General features: G+C 48.0%; 1 protein-coding gene across 2 annotated transcripts in view; it reads right to left on the reverse strand.

Moving 5' to 3' along the window:
• The window catches only part of LOC142557108 (FYVE, RhoGEF and PH domain-containing protein 2-like), a 75306-nt gene that overhangs the window by 30831 nt on the left and 20242 nt on the right, over nt 1–24233 (reverse strand). Inside the window, exons 1-3 of one of the 2 annotated variants that reach the window (XM_075668718.1) lie at nt 19158–19433; nt 2709–2903; nt 268–362 (exon numbers count right to left, since the gene is read on the reverse strand). In XM_075668718.1, the coding sequence (XP_075524833.1) occupies nt 268–362; nt 2709–2877 (264 nt within the window). In that variant the 5' untranslated portion in view covers nt 2878–2903; nt 19158–19433. Of the gene's footprint in view, nt 1–267; nt 363–2708; nt 2904–19157; nt 19434–24233 lie in introns of those variants that run through there. The other variant, XM_075668717.1, reaches the window with a different exon arrangement.

A 24233-nucleotide genomic window follows, 5' to 3' on the forward strand; every position in this document is an offset into this window, starting at 1 on the left:
CCGAAACGTCCAGAGCTCGCACAGGTATTGCCGTTATTTCAGGCGAATATAGCTCCGGCTACCTTTAAGTTGCGTGTTTACAGAGTTTTCTAGCCGACCCTCCTATTCATCGAACCTAACTAACTCTTCAATTAAAGTGCAAAGTTGGACGAGTTGGTATACATTCACAATGGCAACAGCGCGAACAAGACGAGGCGAGCTCTTCAACGTTATCACTTGCCACGCATATCGCACGCGGGTTGTAAGCGCGTGGATACGGCATCCCACCTGAACGCCGGCACCGTCCGCCATGGCGGACAGCAAGACCAGGCTGCTCCTTCTCGTGTACGCCACCAGCTGGACGGCCTCGCTCCCGCAGACGCCTGAAATGAGCGAGAAATGATTAGTAATTCACCTCTGATAAGATAATTGCTACTGGTGATACAGAGAACTGTTAGAGCATCTACATACGCACACTAAAGATAAATATCAGCGTTGCCGCAGGCACTGCGCCTCGATTTGCCGGAAACAACAAAGCACGCAAACATGGAACGCTCGTCTCGACGACTCCCTTGAATCCGTGCAACGTGCAGCGCTAAAACAAGGGACGCGGCTTTAAAGACACGGAGACGAAAGCGCATGTGTCTCCGTGACTTTTCTGCTGCGTCATGTTGCTTTGGTGCTTCATTTTCGCCAAAAATTAGTCGAATTTCCTTCACCCCCTTACGGGGCACAGGGTAGCCAGCCGGTCTACGCTGGCTAGCCCCTCTGTGTTTTTTCTCTCTCTCCACATTAATTACGCGGCGCTAACAACTAGCCCAACGCGCAAGAATTCTAGCGTTTGAATCTTCCGCAAAAGTTCTCCGCGACGTGACAGATTATGGCGTAATTTGGTAGTGGTTGCACGTTACGGTTTATTAAGGGTAAACTAATAAATTGCCTTAGAAGATGAATGAGAACGGTGCCTCTCCACTTCTGTGACCTTTTTCGTCACAAACAATAACCAGAATGTGCGAAAATGTGTGGAAGCGAGTTACGTCGCATCGCGATTACATCGGCGGTGCCGCTTTCTGGAGAGAAAGGTTCACAAAAAATACTTGACTGTTTTTCTTCGGTATTAAGCAATCTTCTTTTTTTTTTTTAGTCGGGAAAGTCCTGAAATAACATTGAAACAGTCATCTACGTCTCCAAACTGTCTTAATGATTTGTTTTTCTTTCGTAGTGTGGTCACTTCATGCGACTGTAACAAACAGCGATGTTTTATTGACAAATGAGGTAGGAGGAACAAAATCTAAAGCCAGGAGCGGCAGCTTCTTCGCAATCCTCTTCGTCATATATATATATATATATATATATATATATATATATATATATATATATATATATATATATATATATATATATATATGACGTAGAGCGGCAAACCGCAATCTTACATCTGATTATGGCTTTCTTTTCTTTCTCTATATACAGGGTGTCGTAGCTAACTTTAGCCAGAGTTTAAAAATTTGCAAATACCATGCACATAGCTGCACAGAACACAGGTAATGTCGTTTGCAGTCGCTTGGAGATACTCAGTATATGTTTAATTACATCTAATTAGATAAATAGTCTGAATTAATTGTTCAACTTCTCAAATATTGAAATTAGATTAAAAGTGTCAATGAGAAGTTGCAGAGCAACATGAAAAACTCCCAATACACCTTTCTGTTGCTGAATGGGTGCAACCTAAAAGTGTTTTTCCGAGCGTGAAAGGGGCCCGCGAATGCACGCAAAATGGCGCGCGACTGCCCGCTCGAGAGAGAGTAAAACATCTTTATTAATAATATTTGAATGGCGAGAACAGTGTGGGAGGAACCCTCAGTCCAGGGTCCCTAAGATGATTCCGGCGATGTTTCGAGCCCGTTGTATCACTGCTCGGAGGACCTCGGGAGGTCCGTCGCGGAGGGCATCGTCCCACAGCTCTTTGTTGCGTAGGGGGTAAAGGAGAGTTGGCAAGGGAGGGAAGAGGTTTGCAGTGCACTCAATCGTGACGTGGAAGATTGTGGGCGAGCTGCCACAGCCAGGGAAACGATGTGCATAACAGTGTAGGTAGAATTTATTGAGAGAGACAAGATTTGGAAAAGTTGCGGTTTGTAAGTGGCGTAATGCCACTGCTTCCTCCCGCGAGAAGGACGGCGGTGGTGCGGCGTGGGTGTGACGAATGCGTGTATAATGACGGAGTATGTCTTTGTAACGGAGCAAGCGATCCCCTCACTCTGAAATAGTCGCCTCACCACGCCGAGTCGCCCGGAGGGAAATTTCTCGGGCAACCGCATGAGCGCGTTCGTTACCCGGCAGCGAGGAGGCACTTTGCGTGCATACGCGGAGGCTACACGGCGGCAAGTGAAAAGAGCGTTATGTTGGCGGTCTTGCTCGCCTCCTGAAATCATAGGTTCGCCGCACCACAATATTTCTATTTCGGCTGTTACTAAGCCAATTTGAAAAATTCTTGCGGTAGAACGATCCCTAGAGATCACGTAACAAATTCCAGTATATGGCCAGAATTTGCTATGTGGCCTGGTGAGGGACCTTTTAATGAAATTTGGTGTCGGGCGACTTGGTTCATAATGCTTGAGAAAAGGTACTGCCCCAACGACAGGCAATCACGAGAGTGTAAGCTCTCTGTCTTTCTCCGATACTTTACCGTGATTGCGGGGAAAAAAAGGAAACGCACGTTCAGCACTCACCCGATGTGTGTCCGCTGACGCCGGACACTATGGAGCAGCGACGGGGCGGCGTCTCAGACTCGAAGCTACCGGACTGCGACGACCGCTGGCGCAGCAACAGCGTCCATCGGGACAGCCGGCGCGACGCCGATCCGTCCGGAGAACCGCAGCCACCCTCCCCACCCCGCATGGCGAACACCGAGACACACGATGGTCCTGCAAAAGCGAGAAATAAACAAAAAGTCGCAGTTTAGCCCGAAAGACGAAGCATCGATTGCGATAGCAAATTAGTAGACAGCTATACGTAGTATGGATAGTAGGTCTATAGTCCGTACGAACTTGTAAAAGTTCGCTTACTAAGTAAATTAACGAGCATGGTGTCACGCGAGCACTAGCAAACAGGAACACATCTCACTCGACGACCGCGGAAGCTAGGTGTCAAAACGCTGGAGTGACGAAGCGCGGCAGCAGCAGCGAGCGAATTGACCTTCGTGCTGCCTCTCGCTTCAACGCGAACTAAGCGGCGAAAACGCAGCGCACACGAAGCTTTGAGCCCGCGACGAACCTAGACTCTTTACTCACTGCATATCGCTTTCAATATAAAGCCCGCGCGGCCTCGCCATACGCAGCAGCCGCCCAAGTAGAAAGCCCCCCCCCCTCCTCCCTCCCCTTCTTCCAGTGCCTTCCGCGCGACAGAAGCAGGGGCGCTTCCTCCCCGCTTACCTCCCTTGCAATCTGAATATTGAGCCGCCATCGTCGCCTCACCCTTGGACACTTTCACTCGCATATACAGCATACGGTGCGCGGCGATGACGTTATTGTCTTTGGACTTAAAACGGAACATCGTGGCGACGCCGACGATGATGGCATAAATGTCCCTGGAGAGTCCACATACAGTGTAACTGCTACTGCAATAAACATTCGGACTACATTTGGTTTGTGAACCGAACTAGGTTACCGCGGAGCGCTGCAGCCATAGGAATAGTGAATGTGGTCACAAATAGGTTTACTATAGTATATCATTTAGTTGTGTGTTACCCATGGAAAAAGAGTACATTTAGAGAGCACGTATGCCAGAAGGCAAGATGACGGAAAGCTCACGGTAATGAGCTCTTAGGTTAACGAGGCTCAAGGACGCAATAGATGTCCAAAACATGGCGGCCATGAAACGTGCTTTCGGCTCTGTAATTTCTTCCGGCGCGTCAAATCCGCAGACGCAACGCTTTGAAGATTTGTGTATGTTACTCCAAAGAAGCGGTCGCTGGCCGGTAAATTTCGACGACACTTGATAAACAGCATGGAGAAGAAGATAAAGAGATATAGTTATTGATTACCTGCTAACAGTGCTTCCATGCAGGCTTGCCTCGCACTTCACAGATGTACGTTTACATGATCCCGAAAGGAAGCGCGTCAAGCAGGTGGCTTTGGTCAAGCGGCCTTGTCGGACCGGAATCGGCCTGCTGAGTTCATGCAAACTCTACCTGGTCGGGCTGAGTGTACTTCAAGTCGCGCTGAGCCAGCCTGACGTGTAGCGTGCGTTTATAAACGTGGCCCATTTGCAGCGCGCACGGGTCCCCCCGGCTAGCGCTCGAACCAGAGACGCCAGCGTTTCGTGCGCCGACCGCGGGAATGGTATCGGGACGAGCGAAAGACAAGCACGGTGTAGGGCGCTTCAACGAGGGCTGTGAAATTCGATTCAACGCGCCTGAGCGTTGAGGCACGAGAGAGGGGAGCGCATATGTTGGCGTGTGTTGGCTGAAGCAACACCAATCCAAGCCAACAGGCGAAACGGTGCCCCTGTAAGGCGTTCGGGGGCTTGTGAACGTGAATAAGCGTTTCACCAATGGCGAGTGATAGAAAAAAGAATTCATGAGCCACTCCACTCTGTGAAGGAGGATGGCCAGCGAAGCGGTGTAGCACGCGACAAAGAGGTGACACGGAACTTTGAACCAACGTACGAACTCATTCATTGTCTCCGTCGGTGGTCATCGTGACGAAAGGTACACGCACACATTTATTGTCATTCGCGTGGACGACGGGACCGCCGGCCCGAGGAGTCGAAGGAAACTAGACACGTGTGACGTTTCGGCGGGACTGCCACCACGGGAGAGCGGAAGGAAAGGAAATCAGATACGCAAGCGCTTGGAACGCCGACAAAGAGAGGGCATGGCCGACGCGGGTCGGCTTTTTGGCCCAAGATCCGATCGTAGCCCGCCTTCACAGTTTTAAGCTTTTAATTACTAACGCTACTAACACATTCCTGTAGACATTCTGTTTGGATTTTATTGTATACACTTTTATATTGCTCACTCCTTGGTATTCTAACCCAGTGAGTATGGTGTTTGTAAATAGCATAATAAATATTGTTCTGTTCTTACCATTCTGCCTGGGACCTCTTGGGGTTCCAGATGGGACAAGGGTAGTTCAAGGACGCGTTACAAGCCCCGGGGCCCACCAGACGAAGTGCACAGGAGTATGTACCGTCGCGCTTGGACCCTTTCTGCACTATCTTCGGGATCGGCCCACGGTTTTTACACACGCGCACGAAGAAAGCACGGAAGCTTAGCCCATGAACAGCTTCGCTGTGAAAAAAGAAAAATTGTGTTTCAACATGTGGTCTATGGTTGTGTAATAGGCGGTGCCCATAGAGTTTCTCACTATAACACCTAGAGGGAAATCTGGCGCCACCGTCTATGCGAGTTTCTTAAGGGGGCACCGTGCCGTCATGGGAGTAACGGTATATGTGTCTAAGAGGCTCGTGTTGGCTGGTGTTGTAAGAGGCTTCGTCTAAAACGTGGATATGGATACACAAATAACGCGTTCTCAAAGTAAAATCTTCATGAAATGTTCCCATTCACGCATATTACATCTTTACTCACCTACAATGCATGACCAAGCGAAGAAAAGCAAGAACAGACGACCAATTGTTTCAAAGCGAGCGCGAACCTTGTCGTCTGTCCTCCAACTTTAGCGGCTCGCTGATACTTATTACGTAACATTTAGTCGTACACGCAATAACAAGTTCTCATAGTTAAACAAAACATGTTTTCGCGTAATAATTAAGCTAAAACAGCTTTTCACGTGCTGTTTTAGTAGAAAATGAATCATTGTGACAGACGGAACGGTACTTGTCAAGCGCGTCTTCAAGGTGTCCTGTCTCTCCGAGAACGATGCCAATCCGAAGTCACAATATACCGGCATTCCCATGCATACCACAGCACAGCAGCGCCAGATTTCCCTCTAGGTAATGTAGTGAGAAACTCTATGGCGGTGCCTAAAATATGGTAAGCGTGACGTCTTTACGGTTCCACATTGACTTCCGGTGCACGCAGCGTGCAAAAGCTATAGCCATCGAGATATGTTTCTGTTACTCAGTGGGAGCTATCTCTGAGCCGTGGATTTGTGCACCAGCTTGCACCACCTCAACAGCTTCGCTGTAAAAGAAACTAGCGCTGCTGGTAATGCAGTGGAACTCCGGTAAGCTATCGCTAACTTTGATAATCGTCGGCAATTATTTACACCGGAGTTCTTTTAACGCGATAGCGGGAAGTGCCTTGCGTCGCAGAAAATCCGGTGTCGGTGGAGTTGTCCGTGAACGAAAATATTTGTATATATTTAGGTATACGTATATGCCACGCCTTGCTATATATCACAATGAGGCATATGCGGGTTATATTGCCGCACCATTCCATCACAAAAGTTGCTCATACCTTGCGTTACATTCTTGGCCAAGTTATTCCTCAGAATTTCGATAAGGACAGCCCACAGGCAAACATCATGAAACAAAACACCGACAACGCATCTCTATTATGTTAAATATGCTCAAACTTAAATACTAAAAGTGCGAAACAATAACAGGAACCTTAAAATGAAGTTTTTTTTTTTTTTTTTTTTGCGGCTGCGCACATATACCTCCGGGATCGGCCCGCCCAAGAGGCCGCGTTTGTGCCAGAAACCTCGCTTTCATGCATAGCGTTCGCCGCCAGCGTTTCCCGGTAAACGTTTCGGTTACATAAGCCGCAAGTGCGTGGAAAAGTGAGTAGTAGTAGTCGGGCACCCTTGAATGCTATTGCGTTCCACTCCTTTCAACAAAAAGAACGAGTCCCAAACGCAACCTTTTACTTGTTCTTCATCAGTGGCAAACATTACAGGCGCATAGTTATCTAGCGTTGGGAGACGACGGCTTAAAGAATGTGGAGGAAGCGCGAAGAATGTTAAATATTTTATCTGGGTATTTTTGTTTTCCGTAATGCCAATTAGATATGCAGAGAAACCCTTCTGACTAACCAGGGCCCTCACGGAGGCTTTTCAAGATAGCATAATAGAGCTGCGTGCCTACGTGCGGCTCCATCCAGAATGAGGGAAAAAATGCAAAAAAAAAAACGCACGTGAACATGCGTTGGGTGCAACACCAGGCGGTCAAAATTACCCAGAATCCCCCACTACGGCGTGCTCCATAATCCTATCGTGGTTTTGGCACGTAAAACTTTGTAATTTATTTATTAATTCCACCCAACCACGTGACCTAACTCTCGTCTAGTGTGCTCATACTCTGTGTGCGATGTAGGGGGTGCGCTCGTCTTCTTTTTATTCTTTTCTTTATTTCGCTGTGGCTTTTCTTGATTTACTTCCTTTTACATTTGGTTTGTTTTCTTTCTCTCTCCCATTTTCAAGCATGTAGGCGTGGCGTGCCTGTCAAGGTGTCACTGCTGTAGCCTACGTCTGTTTCGCCCTATGTAGTAATTACACAGGGTGCCCCAACTATCATGCAACAAGATTTTAAAATATGCAAATCTCGCATAGCTGGACCAAGCCCAATGTAATGTTGTTTGCCGTCGGAGATACTCAGAGTATCTTTTGTAATCCGCTTAATTACATAATTATTCTTAATCAATTATTCAACTTCTGAAATATTTCTATTATATGAAAAGTATCAATGAGAAAATTGTAGAGCGGCACGTAAAGCTTCCGATACAGCTTTCGGTTGCTCAAGGAATGCTACGTAACAGTGTTTTTTTTTTTTTTTTCGAGCATGAAAGAAGCCCGCGAATAGACGCAAAGTGCCCCGAGCGGCGAGTCGCGCGGCAATTCTGCCTCTTTTTAGGTTCATGTCTTCGGTGGCACTGTCGCATCCACGAGCGTGTGCCAGCTCGCCCGATTCACCATCCCTGTGAAAGCTCTGCAGAGCTTGAACCCTCCACTTTTCAACCAAGTATCTTCAGTCCAAATGCATGCGCAGTTTGACAGAACGAAACACAGGGTCTAAGCACAGCACACGCTGCGCGAGTGCGAGTGTCTCGCACAAGGGCTTCCCGCGCGCGAAAAGCAGGTGGTGGTGCTAAACTTTACTGAAAGGGGGAAGGGGAAAGGGGGAGGTGGCTGAGGGATCGGGCTCAAGTAAGGCCCTGGGCCTGCTTGGCCTTCTCCGCCCAGTCCACCAGTCCAAGCTGTCGGTCGACGTCGCCGGACCTGAGCCAGGCTGCCCAGTCAGTTTCGCTGCTGACGAGGGGATGAGAGAACGGGAGCGAGGCGCATTCCCACATTATGTGTGTGAGTGTCCCTGTTTGTGAACAGGGCCTACATAGATCGCTTTCCTCGCCCCTTGCGATTTTCTTAGCGTACTTTGGGCGTGGGTATGTGTTTGTCTGGAGTCGCCTAAAGGCGACCGCTTGCGTTTTATCGAGTTGCTTGGCCGGTGGTGGGAGCGCGCGACGCCTCAAGCGGTGCCTGTGGGCTATTTCGTGATAATTCTGGCAGGGTTCCTCGTGTCTCTCCTCCTCATTCACGCCGCCCTCCTCCGCGGACGAGGCTCGGCGCTCCGGAACTGCCGATGGGCAGGCTCGTGCCCCGGGTTTCCTCTGTTCCCCGGAAGTAGTGAAAGCGAACTAAATAAAAACGGGGAAACCCAGTAGAATACAGGGTGTCACAGCGAACACTTTCAAACTAATCTTTTTTAATTGCCTGTAGCAGGTATCACAATTCTAGTACATGAACTAGTCTTCTCGAATAGGTGGACATTACTTGCACAAAAAAAATTAGAATGCATAATCGACTAATTATCAAAGCCTTACTCAATAAGTTCTTTTAATTAAATAACTTAGGGTACACATTGCAATTCACACATTCTAGTGTGTGATAGTGCAAAGCATATCCACTTGAAAAGAACTGCGTGGATGACATAATTTACGAGGTATCCGCCGTGAAAATTGCGGTAAAGATGCACTATCGCTCCACTTACTTTCTTACCAAAATGTCGTTTCATACATTGAAGCACAAAACTAACTGGAACGCCAATGCATTTCTCCACAAAGTTCGGGAATCGATATCTCGAAACTCGTGTCATCCTTAGAGTCGGTTCCAAGTGGATCCGCGTTGCCTGTTCCCCGGCTGGAATTTGTAAGTTCAAATATGTGCCGTAAGTTCATTAGTTAGAAACTTAATCAGTTAATCTCCGTTAACTAGTCGAGTGTGCATTTGATTTTTTTTTTTTTTTTGCAGGTAACGTCCTCCTCTTCGAGTAGACCTGCTCACGGACTAGAATTATGCTATCTGCCACAGGAAATATAATTAAAATGTTTGAAAGTGTTCCCTGAAACACCCGGTATAGCAGGCAAAAGCTAGCACTCGGGCCACCCGACCGTTTCCTACGCCAAGAAACGCAGAATCGTAGAGCCCGGCAAGGAAAGAAAAAAAGGGAAAGAACCCGCGGTTTGCCTACTCTTGCAGCCAGCGTTTATTCGATAGAGTAGAGTAGTTTAATGATTGGAAAATGTAGAGAGGTCGGCCGGATATTGGAGCATCTGGCCTGCTACTCTACGTAAAGGAAAGGGAAGAGAGGAAGAAAAAGGGTCACAATGAGGGATGATGATGGGAGGAACGAAGTGAAGGACACGTTACACAACTGGTATCACAGGCGTGAGTCCAGGCCCGTGTCACCTAGGAAACGTGAAAATGCACGCATTGTCTCTGTCGTCTGCCAACTCTGTGGCCACGCGCCTAGCAAGAGGTCCTCCGACAGTGGTCCATTATGTAAATGTCTCAATGTATCTGCCACTGTCAGTCTTTCGCGCGCATACTCAGGGCACACCACGATGGATCAACACAACGAGCACGTAAACACTGCGTCATGAAAATCAGCGCTGTTTGAACTGCATTTCTTGTATGTGCCCGTGCGCTACAGGGACGGAACACCTACTCGCAATATCGCCTTCTCTCGCCCCGCTGAGACCCTTGTTTGAGACACTGTGTGCACAAGTGTGGACGCAATGATAGAGCAAGATGGAGCGTCAAAACAAGTGATATTTAAAACGCGTCGTATACATCTTGAGACAACTCTGATTTACCCATGGAATGGCGCCTAGGGAAGCGCAGTAAAAAAAACAATAACCCAAGCAAACAAAAAAAATGGAACAAAGACACCAGGCGCTACACTACACGCCATTCCATGGTGATCAATCAACAAGCCCCCATCGCCATCCTCTGACCTCACCTTTGCTGCAAATTGAATTGACATATGTAATATCCCTTCCAAAGGCATTTGTACCAAGAGAAATGCGAAAACGCCCGTGTACTTAGATTTAGGTGCACGTTAAAGAACCCCAGGTGGTCGAAATTTCCGGAGTCTTCCACTACGGCGTGCCTCATAATCAGAGAGTGGGCTTGGCACGTAAAACCCCATAACTTAATTTGTACCAAGGGACATCTACCGGTAAGGCGTGGTATGACACACGACAAGGCAGTGTTGTCTTTTAATGCGTTAGCATTAGGAATGTCAAAGTGGAAAAAAGAAGTGTATGGGCGAGGGAATGGGAGAGCTTAGAAGAGTTCGTGCGTGCGCATGCGCCATGTGTGCACAAGGGCCAAGTTTGTGCGTGTGTATCTGAGCGAAGCTCGAGCCCTGACCTTTGCTTCGGCCAACCGGAGCTGCACATTCCGCCGGTAGCGAGTGTTATTCTGTCTTTAGCACCCGCCACCTGCCCAGTCAACGGGCAGGTAGCGGGTGCGTACGCACGCGTCCACGGCTCGGGTGATTGAACTAAGACTTGAGCAGCGTTATACGTTTGCGGATTCCGAAACGTTTCCTAAAGAAGAAGAAACAAAAATGTGGCAGCAGCCATCTCACGATGACTGTCGGTGGCATTTCGTTTGCATTGAATCAACATAGCCACACAACGTGTCACATGACCTTCGAAGCGAGTTGTAAATAAAGGTGTGGACTGCAGGCGTGCATGCCACTGGCTGGGCCACTGTGAACGCGGGACCATGCATAGTACGGCTGGACCCGTATGTGTCGACCAGAGGCTGCTCGACGTGGGGTTCGCCCTCGAAGGGAGCGCAAGAGCACGGTTCGTGAACCACGAGGGAAACCGGCACGAGTTTTGCTGTCGGTTAATTGAATCGAATCGACGGACGGATAAATACGAATCCACGGGAGGAGGGTCAACGTCTTCTTCAGTATCGTATTCGAAAGCCAAATGAGGGTGTCGCGATAATTGCCGAAGACATCGCACGGTTTCTTTTTTAGTTTTTTTTCGCCGCGTGATTCCCAACATGACCGTGTCAGAGAAGTATAGTCATCTCATGCGCGGCGTCAAACAGCTCTTCGCTGGCCTTGAACGCAACCCACCGACAACAGTGGACGAATTAATTAGGGAGGCCATGGTAGTCGAGCGCACGCTGCAGCAATGTCACCAGCAATGTGACCGGCACACGCTAGCGGTGCGTTTGCATCAGCCAAATTACTGGCGGTCACCGAGGAAAATTGTCCGCGTCAATTGATCAGAGAGATTGTGCGCGAGGAGAGCGCAAAGCAAACAGTGACGCCGATGGAGTTTGCAGTCGCCTGCGTCGGTGAAAGTCGTGCGCCAAGAACGACGACAAGCCTTCGCATCTCCCGAACCACGCCCCGAGCCATCCTTCGAGTGAAGCGCATACGGTGATGCCGACGCGTCCATTGTCTACAATACCGACGCCACAGCACAGCCACAGCGCTCATCTCACAGCTTGGGCCCAACGAGAGCATTTTTCGGCGACCCAGACAGCTTCGCCGGACCGATATATGGCGCGTCGCCTATCGCCGACCCTTGTGCTACAAATGTGGAGAACCAGGGGCCCTATAACGTAAAACTATTCCAATATGTTTCTATTCCAATTTCCTGACGTCAAACTTACGTAACCACCGACGCAAGCACCGGGCGGTCACCCGTAGGGTTGTCTGTACAGACCAATCAAACGCTCTCCTCGTTCATAGGAAGTCACTTTTTGTTTGCTTGAAAAACGAATAACATTGCCTACACTGAGCGGCTTGTCGTATCTAATTGGCTGACAAGAGGCGAAGAGAACGGTCAAGTGGAGAGGGATTCACTGGGGCAGAGCCAGTGTACTGAAAATCGATAACCGGATGAAGAGGGTGGTGCCGACGTCTGCGATTGGTCGGCTTTCCCTTACTTAGCTTGTGGTGGCTGGTCGAAAATCGCGGCGGCATGCAAAGGAAGCTTAAGAATGACGCTAAAGCTGACCCTCAGCAAAGAAGAGTTGGCATAATGAGGTAGTAAACGTGCCGAAAGTGCTTGAAAACGTTACACGGTCACGCAAGATGTTTTATTATACGCAAATACACCCGTGCTCTCCGGCAGGTGCGAGTAGCCAGCGTCTCAGCGATCGGCGGCAGCCATCTTTTATTCCTTTCGGAAAGGAGCAGCCTGCGGCTATTCCGAAAAAAATTCAGTTTTGATCGGCATATTAATGTATCTTTATCGCGTACCCGTTACTTTGACGCGGTGAGTTTGTGTGGTTTTGTGACGTCGTGCGACAGGCAGGTGAAGTGGGTGCAGCCCGAAAACTTTTCACCAGTAGTCGAGGGCTAATGGCGAAAAGGGGTCGAATCAGAAATAACTGTTTTAATTCTTTTCTGTCAAATCATGCATAATCACTGCGTACACATCATATCAGATGGGGAGGTATCGCGGCTTTCGCGACGTCGCGTGACAGACAGGTGAAGTGGGGGTTGGTCGAAAAAAGTTTTTCACCAATCGCGGAGAGCTGATAGCAGAATTGGAATAGAAAAGTTTGGAATAGTTTTACGTTATAGCGCCCCAGGGCACATTTTCCGCTTCTGCCCTCATCGTCAGGCTGGCTACCAGGGAAATTCACCGGCCGCTAGGCGCCGTCAGCTTGTTGAAAGCTGTGGCCCCCCTCCGATGACAGCCTTACTGGACGGCAAGTATCGCCCATCTAATATCCGGTCGCGGTCGCCGTCTCTAACGTGTTTTGCTGACGTAGTTATAGGGAAGTCGCAAAGCCTACGCGGGGAAGCTGAAAGCAGAGACCCTCTCGAAAAGGGCGGGGGGAAGGTTGCATGTAAACGAATTGCCGAAAATACATTAATTACGATGCGGCATACTGTGCACGTCCAGGAAGCCTGGTACGCACCGGGAACTGAAAGAGGCGCGACCTAATGCTAACGGGTTTCTCTGGCACTCACCGCCAAATCGCCACTGAGCTTTTTGGTGAAGGTTCTCTGTTATCCGAACTTCTTTATGGGGCTAAACGGCGTGCAACCTCTTGCGTACGCAGCCCTTCAACGACAAAAAACTTCAGTAAACGCAATCTGGCTCATCAATAATTTTAGCGTTTTCAAAAGTTATTTTAAAGTTAGAACTTGAACGCAGTTGACCATTTTTTAACTTCTTTCTTGTTTACATTTCATCAGTTTCGGTTTAGAAGAGCAGCGCCGAGCACTTTATACTGCGTTGCGTCGCGTTTTCTTTTTTTTTTTTTAGAACATATCAAGGAGACCGCGCTATACTGTGAACCAGCGGCGAAACACCTTGTAACAATGGCTCCTTCAGTGTAAAAGAAAGTAGTTGACGTTGAAGAACTAGTTCGTCCATGTGTCAGAGGTACAAAGCGCTCTCGTGAAGCGAGTCGCAAGGTGGGTGTTCGCACATGTGGGTGTTCGCACTCGGTGTCAGATAGAAGTCGTCCTACATCTGTTTCACTTTGATTGTTCTCAACCACGTTGTACGTCAGGCTTACATTTCTAGTGGGCTCGATGGGAGCCTTTCAAGTATGAGAGACGGGGAAATATTTGCGGTCCCCATACGTGACGTTCTTGTAGACAGCTCACGCATGGAGTTTGCATTCTGTAAACATTTCAAAGGCCACTGAAGAAATCGAAGTTCCTCATTTATTCTGCTACAGTACACTCTTAATGATTCTCAAGACATAAGAAATAGTAGGAAAGTAAATGTTTATTGGACCGAATTAATTGGCGCCTGAAGGGGCTATAGTAGAACCAACGCTGTGGCCGGACTTTACCCCGGTGTCGATGCTCTTACGCGCGCATTGCGCAATTCCTTATCGGCAACTGCAACTCTGGATGCGAGTATATTTCGTAATATATTGCATGTCATACGCTCCTGAACACACACATACACATGCACACGCAAGTGCACACAAACACACACAAATACGGGCATAAAATCAGCAACACACGCAAACACAATCACGCACACACTCTTCTGCGGTGCTGCAGGTAACGATCACAAGACGCGTTACGGTCTTGTCAAAAGGTTATTTTCGGAATCATGATTTACTCCAAGATCGAATAAATTTCGATAAGTAATTTTCTGGAACAGGGAAGCGTATATGATAAGTATAATAATAGTATACGGTGCGCCAATGTGAAAATAAACAGTAGATGTATGTCCTCCGTTAGTGCATATTAAATTATATAAGTGCCACGAAACAAGTTCTTCTTAATAAGTACTACGTTGCAAGTCGCAGAAAGTGATGTTCTAAGTTACATGTTTCCATGAATCACTAAGCGAACGCAAATCAGACGTTTCCTGACGTATTACGTCACATTGTACGCTTCAACCACGAGCGTCATTGCCTGGGAAAATTTCAAAAAGGACAGCTCTAAAGTACGCGTTCGTGCTTAGAGTTTGATTTGTTATGACCTCCTGTATGCAAATTAGGCTCTTCTTTTCATGTAGCTCGTCGGGGCGCGAGCAAAATGGGACGCCTGACAGAGTCACATGCAAGATCCAAACACGTAGTTAATTAAACATGCAATTCACATCCCCGTCATACAAGCGGCATAATTCCCCGAATATCACAAGGACCTATCCTAAAATATGTTAGCCCTTAGGAAATGTTGCCCCTGTCTGCGACAGCGAAGTATATTGTGTCCGCATAAAAGGGCACGCTTTTCCAGTCTGCCTAGTCCTGCCTCTAATGTCCTGAACCTCTTCTTTACCAGCATCGTAATCCAAGAGTTTATCCGAGGCGTGGTAGTCTTATGCGGTTTACATAAAACGTATGTGCATCGGCTCATTATAGATTAATCTTGTCATTCAGGGACCCTATAACGTAAAACTATTCCAATATGTTTCTATTCCAATCTCCTGGCGTCAAATTTGCGTAACCACCAACGCAAGCACAGGGCGGTCACCCGCAGGGTTGTCTGAACAGACCAATCAAGCGCACTCCTTGTTCATAGGAGGTCACTTTTGTTTGCTTGAAAAACGAATAACATTGCTTACACTGGGCGGCTTGTCGTATCTAATTGGCTGACAAGAGGCGAGGAGAGCGCTCAAGTGGAGAGGAATTCGATGGGGCCGAGCCACTGCACTGAAAGTCGATAACCGGATGAAGAGGGTGGTGCCGGCGTCTACGATTGGTCGGCTTTCCCTTCCTTAGCTTGTGGTGGCTGGTCGAAAATCGCGGCGGCATGCAACGGAAGCTCAAGAATGACGCTGAAACGGACCCTCAGCAAAGAAGAGTTGGCAGAATGAGAGGAAAACGTGCCGAAAGTGCTCGAAAACGTTACACGGCCGCGCAAGAAGTTTTATTACACGCAAATAAACCCGTGCTTGCAGACAGGTGCGAGTAGGCAGCGTCTGAGTGATCGGCGGCAGCCATCTTCTATTCCTTTCAGAACGGGGCAGCCTGCTGCTATTCTGAAGAAAATTCAGTTTTTGTTCGGCATATTAATGCATCTTTATCGCGTACACGTCACTTTGACGCGGTGAGTTCTTGCGGTTTTGTGACGTCGCGTGACAGGCAGGTGAAGTGGGTGCAGCCCGAAAACTCTTTACCAATAGCCGAGGGCTAATGGCGAAAAGAGGTCGAATCAGAAATAACTGTTTTTCTTTTTTCTGTCAAATCATGCATAATCAGTGTGTACACATCATATCAGACGGGGAGGTATCGCGGTTTTCGTGACGTCGCGTGACAGACAGGCGAAGTGGGGGTGGTCGAAAAAAGTTTTTGACCAATCGTGGAGGGCTTATAGCAGAATTGGAATAGAAAACTTTAGAATAGTTTTACGTTATAGCGCCCCAGCTGTGTTGTCTTTCGGAACAGAATTCTCGGTGAAGAAAGAAACCACGTGGTTGCTTGTTTGCAACACCTCACACCGCAGAAGCTATGCAGCCGGTTACTTCAAACGGACCCCAAACCGGCAAAGCATTACTGGACGCAGACAACCCGCCTACGACAACGTGGCGAGGTTCGAAGCGGGCGACCTGCCAGGACCTGCCCACGCCTCGCTCTCCCGGCGAGCTCCAGTTAGGTCACGTGCGCAATGCGCGTGCCAGAAATCACGACCGAGTCAAGGCTTTCGTGTTGTCTTCAGGTTCGCAGTGGAGTGTGACCCCTTAATCTATAGATATCTATAGACAGACAGACATTACAGATGGGTCATGGTTACACCAACATTAAGCATACTACATCGCGCTTGCGCCACAGTTAGGGCATTAAGTGCTGCGCATTCCAACGTACAAAGCTCACAACTTTCTAGTGGTACCTTATGAAGGGCTCTGCTCATAGAAAGGAAATCTCATAATTGTTTAGGATTGCCGACAGATAGCCAGGAAGAAGTGAGAATATATATATATATATATATCATGATAAGCCAACAAACACTGACACCAAGGAAAACATGGGGGAAATTAGTTGTGCTTAATAAATGAAATAAAGAAACGATAAATTATTGGAAATGAAAGTGGATGAAAAAACAACTTGCCGCAGGTGGGAACCGAATCCACAACCTTCGAATTTCGCGTGCGATGCTCTACCATTTGAGCTACCGCGGCGGCGTTTACCCATCCACTTTCTTGTGTATTTATGTGTATTAGTGGAACCCTGGGAGTGTTAGCCAGCGCCACCACTCACCTGCCCGCGTTTCGCGGGCAGGTGAGTGGTGGCGCTGCCTAACACACAACCTTCGCGAAATGCAAGGTTGTGGGTTCGGTTCCCACCTGCGGCAAGTTGTATTTTCATCCACTTTCATTTCCAATAATTTATCGTTTCCTTATTTCATTTATTAAGCACAAGTAATTTCGCCCATGTTTTCCTTGGTGTCAGTGTTTCTTGGCTTCTCATGATATGACTAATAAAAATCGGGCCCCTCGGTTAACCCCCTTTCTTCTCGTTTATCTATCTATCTATCTATCTATCTATCTATCTATCTATCTATCTATCTATCTATCTATCTATCTATCTATCTATATATATATATATATATATATATATATATATATATATATATATATATATACACACGCTTAAAGTCATCACACACAGACCAGATCATGCGAATTCAAAGCAAACTTTGCACGTTATATTTTCGTAAACGCTTTCGGAGGCCGATGAATTTGCATTGAATCTGTTTAGGTAATATCTGTAAAACAAAAGGCCGTCATGGATTACAACAGCGCAAGCTGGCACTCAGCAGTTTCGCGATGATAGCTTCGGAGTTTCACATCCCTTTTCTGGAGCGAGCTGCGGATGCAAATAAGCTCTCTACGGGCTCAGCCACCTGACAACTTGACCATGCCAAACAAATCTAGAATGCCAGAGTGTATATTACATTACCATCTTTTATTCAGCGTGCTGTGACGTCAGCGAGCGCTAAGATCCACAAGATTAGACTTGTTTTCTTTCCTCCTTTTTCTTTAAAGCGACTCGGTGGATACAGCAATACGCTCATAGCACATACCGACATGACAACTCTCATTTTTAATTATTTTGCACTAATCGAAGGTCCAATCCTTGTAGAGGCTGGATAAGATACTGGCAAGTGTCACAGCGCCATAAATGATTTCCCATATTATTGGTTTGCACGAGCGAGCTTCGGTAAAAGTATCCAGATGGTGGGTGCGTCATGATGTCACAATACGCTGGTTCTCTCCGTTCTAGCGATCGCTGCGCCTGCCACACGTGAGCGCAGTCAAAACAAATGCGCTGAGCACTCTTGTTTCTTCCACTGCGAGCAATGTCATCCCACCTAGCCCTGCCGTTATGCTATACGTCAGTCAATTTTTCTCTGTGTTGTTTCGTCACGATAACGTCGATGACGCAGCGTCTGGCGCTTCGAGACTATCTCCGTAGCCTAGATTAAAGACAGCTGATAAGCGTTTCCTCGCTTTCACACTCGCTAACTGCCATCCTGTGGCGCTCGAGAAACTTTTACTAGAGTTCCTACAACTTTCATTATACGTGTGAGCATTATTTTAAACTAAGCGAGGTGGGTCAACCGGCTGCATTCTAAACACGTTACGAGCAGAACGAGTGCGAGTACGCCTACGATCGAAGGACAGGAAGCATCACAAAAAATGCGCGAAATCGCAATACCCGCTAAGTCATTCTAGGGCCGAAGTAGACCTCCGTCGTGGATGTCAGTATACACCGGCCCTCGTCGCTGTGTTTTCGTGGTTAGCGAAGATATCAGTGCGGTGTAAATAATTATCTGACGTGGCCCGACGTGGAAATTAAAAGCCCTTATTTCAGCACTTGCTTGTCTGGCACTTTGTAGTTTACGCTCCGCGACTTGAAAGCTCCTCAACCCAACTCGAGGAACGCATATCCTGCGCTGAATATTTACAGCGTCTGAGATCAGACCGAAGCTCTGTTTAGGGTTATAGCCTGAGTACCAGACTCTACATTTAATTCGAAATAATAACAACAAACACTTTTTTTCTCTGCTGCAAGGTCAGGAATGTTATGGTTAGGCATGATAAAAAAAAAGAGAGCAGCGCAAAAGCACGAAGCCGAGGAGGAAAGAGCGTACGGCAAAACGAGAGATTTGCATGCGCGAACGCTGACTAGCCACCGCAAACTTTTATGGACAAAAGAACGCGCTTTCATTACAGAAGCTTTCGGGTCGCTTAATTATGAGATTCAACCAACTTGCGCAAATTGAAATTCCGGTTCGGGTCTACCGGTGAATTTTGGTCGCATCTGCATTCTAATGCCGAGGCTCATCGGCGACCACATACAAGAACCTTTGCCTTTTTGCATTTCGACGCCGTCAAAATAAAGTCGGGGCGCGGAGTCGGAAACAAACAAATTGCCTTCAACCTCGTGGTCGTCAGCGTAACACCGCTAGCAGGCCGAGCCCAACGCAAGAGCCCCGTCAATTCAATCGCTACACAGGAATGAAGTACTCATCAGGCCACTCACCGCTACAGCAGGTCAGACGCCAGCCACACGGGGGACGCTTATTAATCCACGTTTAGTCCTTCGGAAAGGAGCGGCGGCGTGCACAAGACGACGTCGAGCCACAGCGCCTGCAGCGGGGAGCCGCCGGCTCTCGCAAACTCTCCCGCAGGCCGAGAGGGCGCGACTCGTCGTGCTCGTCCATCGACGCCGCTGAACGGAGCCCGACGCCGCGCCCCGTGCGGCGGGCGACAAGTCATCGGTCGGTCGCCGCGCGCGCGCGTCGCCTCCAGCGGCGGCGGACCGCGGTCGCGTAGGAGCCCGAGAGCTGCCCGAAATGGACCAGCGCTGGCTCAGAAAGCGCGCCGTATATTTAGAGCACGGCGCGTGGCGACGCGAAGGCCTCTCCCCCTCCCCCCCCCATCTCCACCCCCCCCCTAGAACACGCACGCAAGTCCGCGCGCGACACCCGCGTCGCGGACTGCGAAGGCGAGGGGAAAAGGTCTTCGGAGTCCGAACACCGGTTCCCCCCCCCCCCGGAACACCACCCCCTCGGAGCGGGGAAGGTTGGACGGCCGAAAGAGGGGACTCGAGCTAAACTGACGGCACCCTCCCGCCACCGTTCCGCGAGTTCTCGGTCGGCACGTAATAATTCTCCGTTAAGGTCACCGCGGAAGGTCTTGCGACCTTTCAGGCGACGCGCACGAGAGGAAGAAGGCGATCAGGAAACTTGGGAACTTCGACCGCTGGCTCTCGGCGGGACCTTCGGGCATGCCTGCGACTCGGAAGGTCAATTGAGCGAGGGCCTTCGGAGTTCGCAGTCCTTTCGCCGACACTGAGGAGAGAAAAAAGAAGTGCTTGTTGTGTGCGCTGAGGGACGCGTTCGAGCTTGAGACGCATTTCTGGAACGCAATCGGGAAGTGAACGTTGTTTGCAGCCTGGGGCAATCCGACTGGTCTTTACAGAACGCCACTGGCAGTGCTACGAAAGTCACAGAAGACAACTTTATTTAAAGCTTTGCTAATACAATAAGCGGGTACACAGCAGCCGTCAGTTTGGCTTCGTAATCGCCAACGCTGTCCGCTTATGCTAGCAATAACGCGCAGGTACGGTCTAACCATTGGTCTTACACGACCTTCGTAGCGACGCCAGAGCGCACTTCGAGAAACCCGTAGAACACACTATACGAAACAGCACGTATTCTTGAGTTCCCGTCAGGTGAGGCCGTCTTCAAGACATGTTTGATCACGGAGCCCACACAGCGGCGCTTGCTAGAGGAACAGATATGACGCACATAAACAACACGAGGCTGATTTCCGGAAAGACTGGCGGCACCGATTCCGGTGGCGGAAGTTTACAGAAGCTCCGAGCTCTTTGTGTGCGAATTTCGGCGAGGCACTGAACACACCTTCGCGTTCCAGTTGTCAGTTTTTCTTTCCTTTTTTCAAGGCTTTAGCTCACATAAAGCCACCGCCCTTCCCTCAGAGTAATACAACTCAATCTCGAAGGAAATTATGTTTTGTGTCGTACTGCCGTGGGCCGAATCGATCGCTGACGTCATGGCTGTTATATTGGAGACGCTGCCTATTACTCCCTTAACAAACGGTACGTGTGCAGGCAACCCAGCTAAGAGTTCAGACACAGGCCCCTGGCAAGGACATCTTGACACGCCCAGTCATTAACGTGTAACCGTACACGCTCGATAACCTTTCCATATTGTTTAGCCGATTAGCCTTGACAGCTTTGCTCTGCTATTCCAAATAAAGGCAACCCATTTCTGCTATGATCGTCAGGAAGCCTGCAACATAGTGCAGCAGTCGCGTAAAGAATAACTGTGAGCTACGAAATCCTCTTATTGTACCTATGATCGCGACATGGTACTTGTAGGAGTAATTCATTTTTTTTTTAGCATATTCACACAATCGTGTTTCCGTAATGCTTCTGTTATCGTGTTCTCGAGCTTATTGTGTATGCGTGTTCGTCTGCGCTGCTTTATTCCACAGTGAAGGACGCCATTTGTACTTCAGTACGAACACTCACATTTTGTGAACTTCACAGAAACACATTTTTATTATCTATGTGGGAACTTCTGAACTTTTGCCACCATAGCCTTTTTCTACATTGTTTGTATGACACTATTTTAGTTCATTTATGAATTACAAGGTCTAGCCGGCGCAGTCTAAGGCACGAACATCTTCTTGCATATAGTTAATAAAATAAAGGTGACCAACCAACCGCCGCTTGCCTCCGCTTCCTCCCTCCCTGTTAAACTCTCTCTCCCACTTCCCTCTCATATTAAAGATTCAGATTTCAGATTTATTTATGAAGACTGCATGAAATATTACAAAGTTTACATATACCATAGTGTCATCCTAAATAAAAAATTATTTGGCTTCGTGATCCGATGACAATTTTACGAAGTTAGCTAGCCATCGAGACGTCTGAGAAAGCCGTTGAAAAGAGTGAAGCCGGATGAATAAAACGCACTGACGCAGCATGCTACTGATTAATTAACTTGTTTTTTTTTCAAATCAATCCAAACATTTATGCCGACATCAAACGTCGAGAGGACACAAAGAAGCAAAGACCAAAAATGCCACAAACTGCTTCATGAAGGACTGCACGCAATAAACATGACAAGTGAGGCATGGAGTTTACCTCCATATGCACAGCTTTCTGAATAAGTACAGTCGGCTACGAAAGCTTACGGAACATGGCATAAGCAAAAAACTTGAACGCCTGCGGATCCAAGGCCCACAGGCTGCATTTGCCTTGAAACCGGCGTTCCCGAAACTTTTGCTACTGGCTATAAACAATATGCCTTAAAAATACAAATGTATGATCACTGCATGATAGGTGAGTCACTTTCTTTTTCTTAGTGCGATAGAAGTTATGGGCTTGTTTCCTGCTCAAAATATAGCGTTTCATCGATATCTGGATTTGATTTGTTCGTGGTGTTTATTGTTATCGTACGTTACATTTTTGTGCGTGCGTTTGTGTGCGCGATTGTGCGTGTGTTTTGCGTATTCCTTTCAGTACTATTTCACTCACTTTCCATCTAAAACAGGAATTGATGCACGAAGCAGTTGATACATATGCATCATTCAATAAACTCGATTTCCTCTCAGAAGCAAAGTAACCAGAGTGAACAGAAGCACCCGACGACCCACCCAGGCTTCTAACGCGGTGAGATCTCGACGTGTCGGCCGTCTTGCCATTATCGTGCCGTCGACGACGTCTTCATCCACCCTGATATATGCACGTTGAGTTGGTGTGCGCTTAGATGGGAATCGAAAGAACCAGAAAACGAGTTCGAGATAGGGAACGAAACCCGAACCTAACTTTTCTCCAAGTATGCCAACTTTCTAGCAAACGGTTGAGACATTTTAAAAGCCTACTTTTGCGTCGCACTCGTCCACAGTGAAGACCCAAAGCTATTTTATTTTCTTATACACTTGTTTCACGTCATTTTTCTCGCATGTCGATTTCTGTACTCAAGGCGAGAGTCCCCGGTTCTCTCTCCTTGAAAACAAATCTACAAACATAGTTCAGCCTAACATTTTGCTCTAGTGCACTCCTAACAGGCGCGAACTGTCTGACTTGTCTGTTCGCTCCAGAAAATAACTAAACTCAGGTGATGTGCAGTTATAGATTTTATAAACTTGTACTATCAACCACTCCTCTTGGAATGCGCCGAGTTGAGAAAGAAAGAAAGAAAGAAAGAAAGAAAGAAAGAAAGAAAGAAAGAAAGAAAGAAAGAAAGAAAGAAAGAAAGAAAGAAAGAAAGAAAGAAAGAAAACACGAACACGGAGAGCCGAATCTTGACGTTGAAACATGGCATCTGAAGATTTATGTATCGCGAAAGCTAGCAGCCACCTCGACAAGTTCCCGCTTTTTTGTGACGCTGCACCAAAGTGCAAACCAATGTCCTCCCGCAACAATTTTCCCCGCTTCTTTTGACTCTTAAACTATCGATCGCGATGCCGTTTAAACCGCCTGTGTTCTGTATTGCAGTCAGGGAGCGATGTCAGGCTGCAGGAACAGGCCCCTGGTGGTGAAAGCGGCTGCAAGACACTGTTTCGCGATCCAGCGAGGCACCCAGGAAGCCGTATATTTTAGCCAAAGTATGGCCCTGCCCTGACCGTCCCTTCAGACATTTTTCGTTTGTTCTTGAGGTACAAAGATTGTGACTGTGCGGTCATCTATTTGCATTAAAATCCGTGTTCCATGCCTAACGTTGCAGACTGCGCTGTGTATGCAGTTGGGTACCACTAGTATACCCCGAGACACCCTCCGTGCACAACTCTAGTTGAAACTCCTGGCCTAATAGGTGGCTTTCCTGAACTTTCAGCATTGCCGCCATTTGTTGGGCATGTTGGTAAACTGACTTGGAAAGCATATTTAGCGCCAGCGAACAAGGACAGAGGGGTTGTGGTGTCGTCTCCCTTCTGTCCTTGCTCGCTGGGGCTAAATGTGCTTTCAAATTCCTTAACTTTATTTATTAATGCGTTAGTATTCTTATAATGCTTCACGCACTTTCGGGGGTTGTCTATGTTTGTATTTACGTTTCTATTATTATATCTGTCTATGTTTGTATCTAACCATTCTCCCGCCTACCAGGGTGCACTGGGTAGTCCACAGTCGAATGGCCAAGCGGATCAGGCTGCTGTGCTGGTGGAACAGGGTTCTAAACCAACCATCGTAGCCAGCTTGGGTCAGTGAGTATGTGCCGCGTGTACATACTTGCCGCTCTTCGAGTAACCTCTTTCACGCCTACCCTATGCCCCTGTAGAAGTGGGACCGGGTACGTACGGGCATTCGAAGAAACTCTGACGCCGGATTGGAGCACTGTGTACGTGCCACTCGAGGTCTGTGCTGGTCTTCGATGAACCTCTTCGATGCCAATACTTGGGTAACCAGGCAATCGTCGCTGGGAACGTCCGACTCTACAGCGACAAACATCAACCCTTAAATTTATTCGATGAACGCCGATATCGAACCCACGTTACAAGGGACAGCAACCCAATGCTCTATAGCAGGCTGCGCCATAAACGCGCTAGGTATGTTTCACTCTTCAATAAACCTCTCGCCAACTTGCGG

This window comes from Dermacentor variabilis, chromosome 9, assembly GCF_050947875.1.
Source record: "Dermacentor variabilis isolate Ectoservices chromosome 9, ASM5094787v1, whole genome shotgun sequence".
Classification (NCBI taxonomy): domain Eukaryota; kingdom Metazoa; phylum Arthropoda; class Arachnida; order Ixodida; family Ixodidae; genus Dermacentor; species Dermacentor variabilis.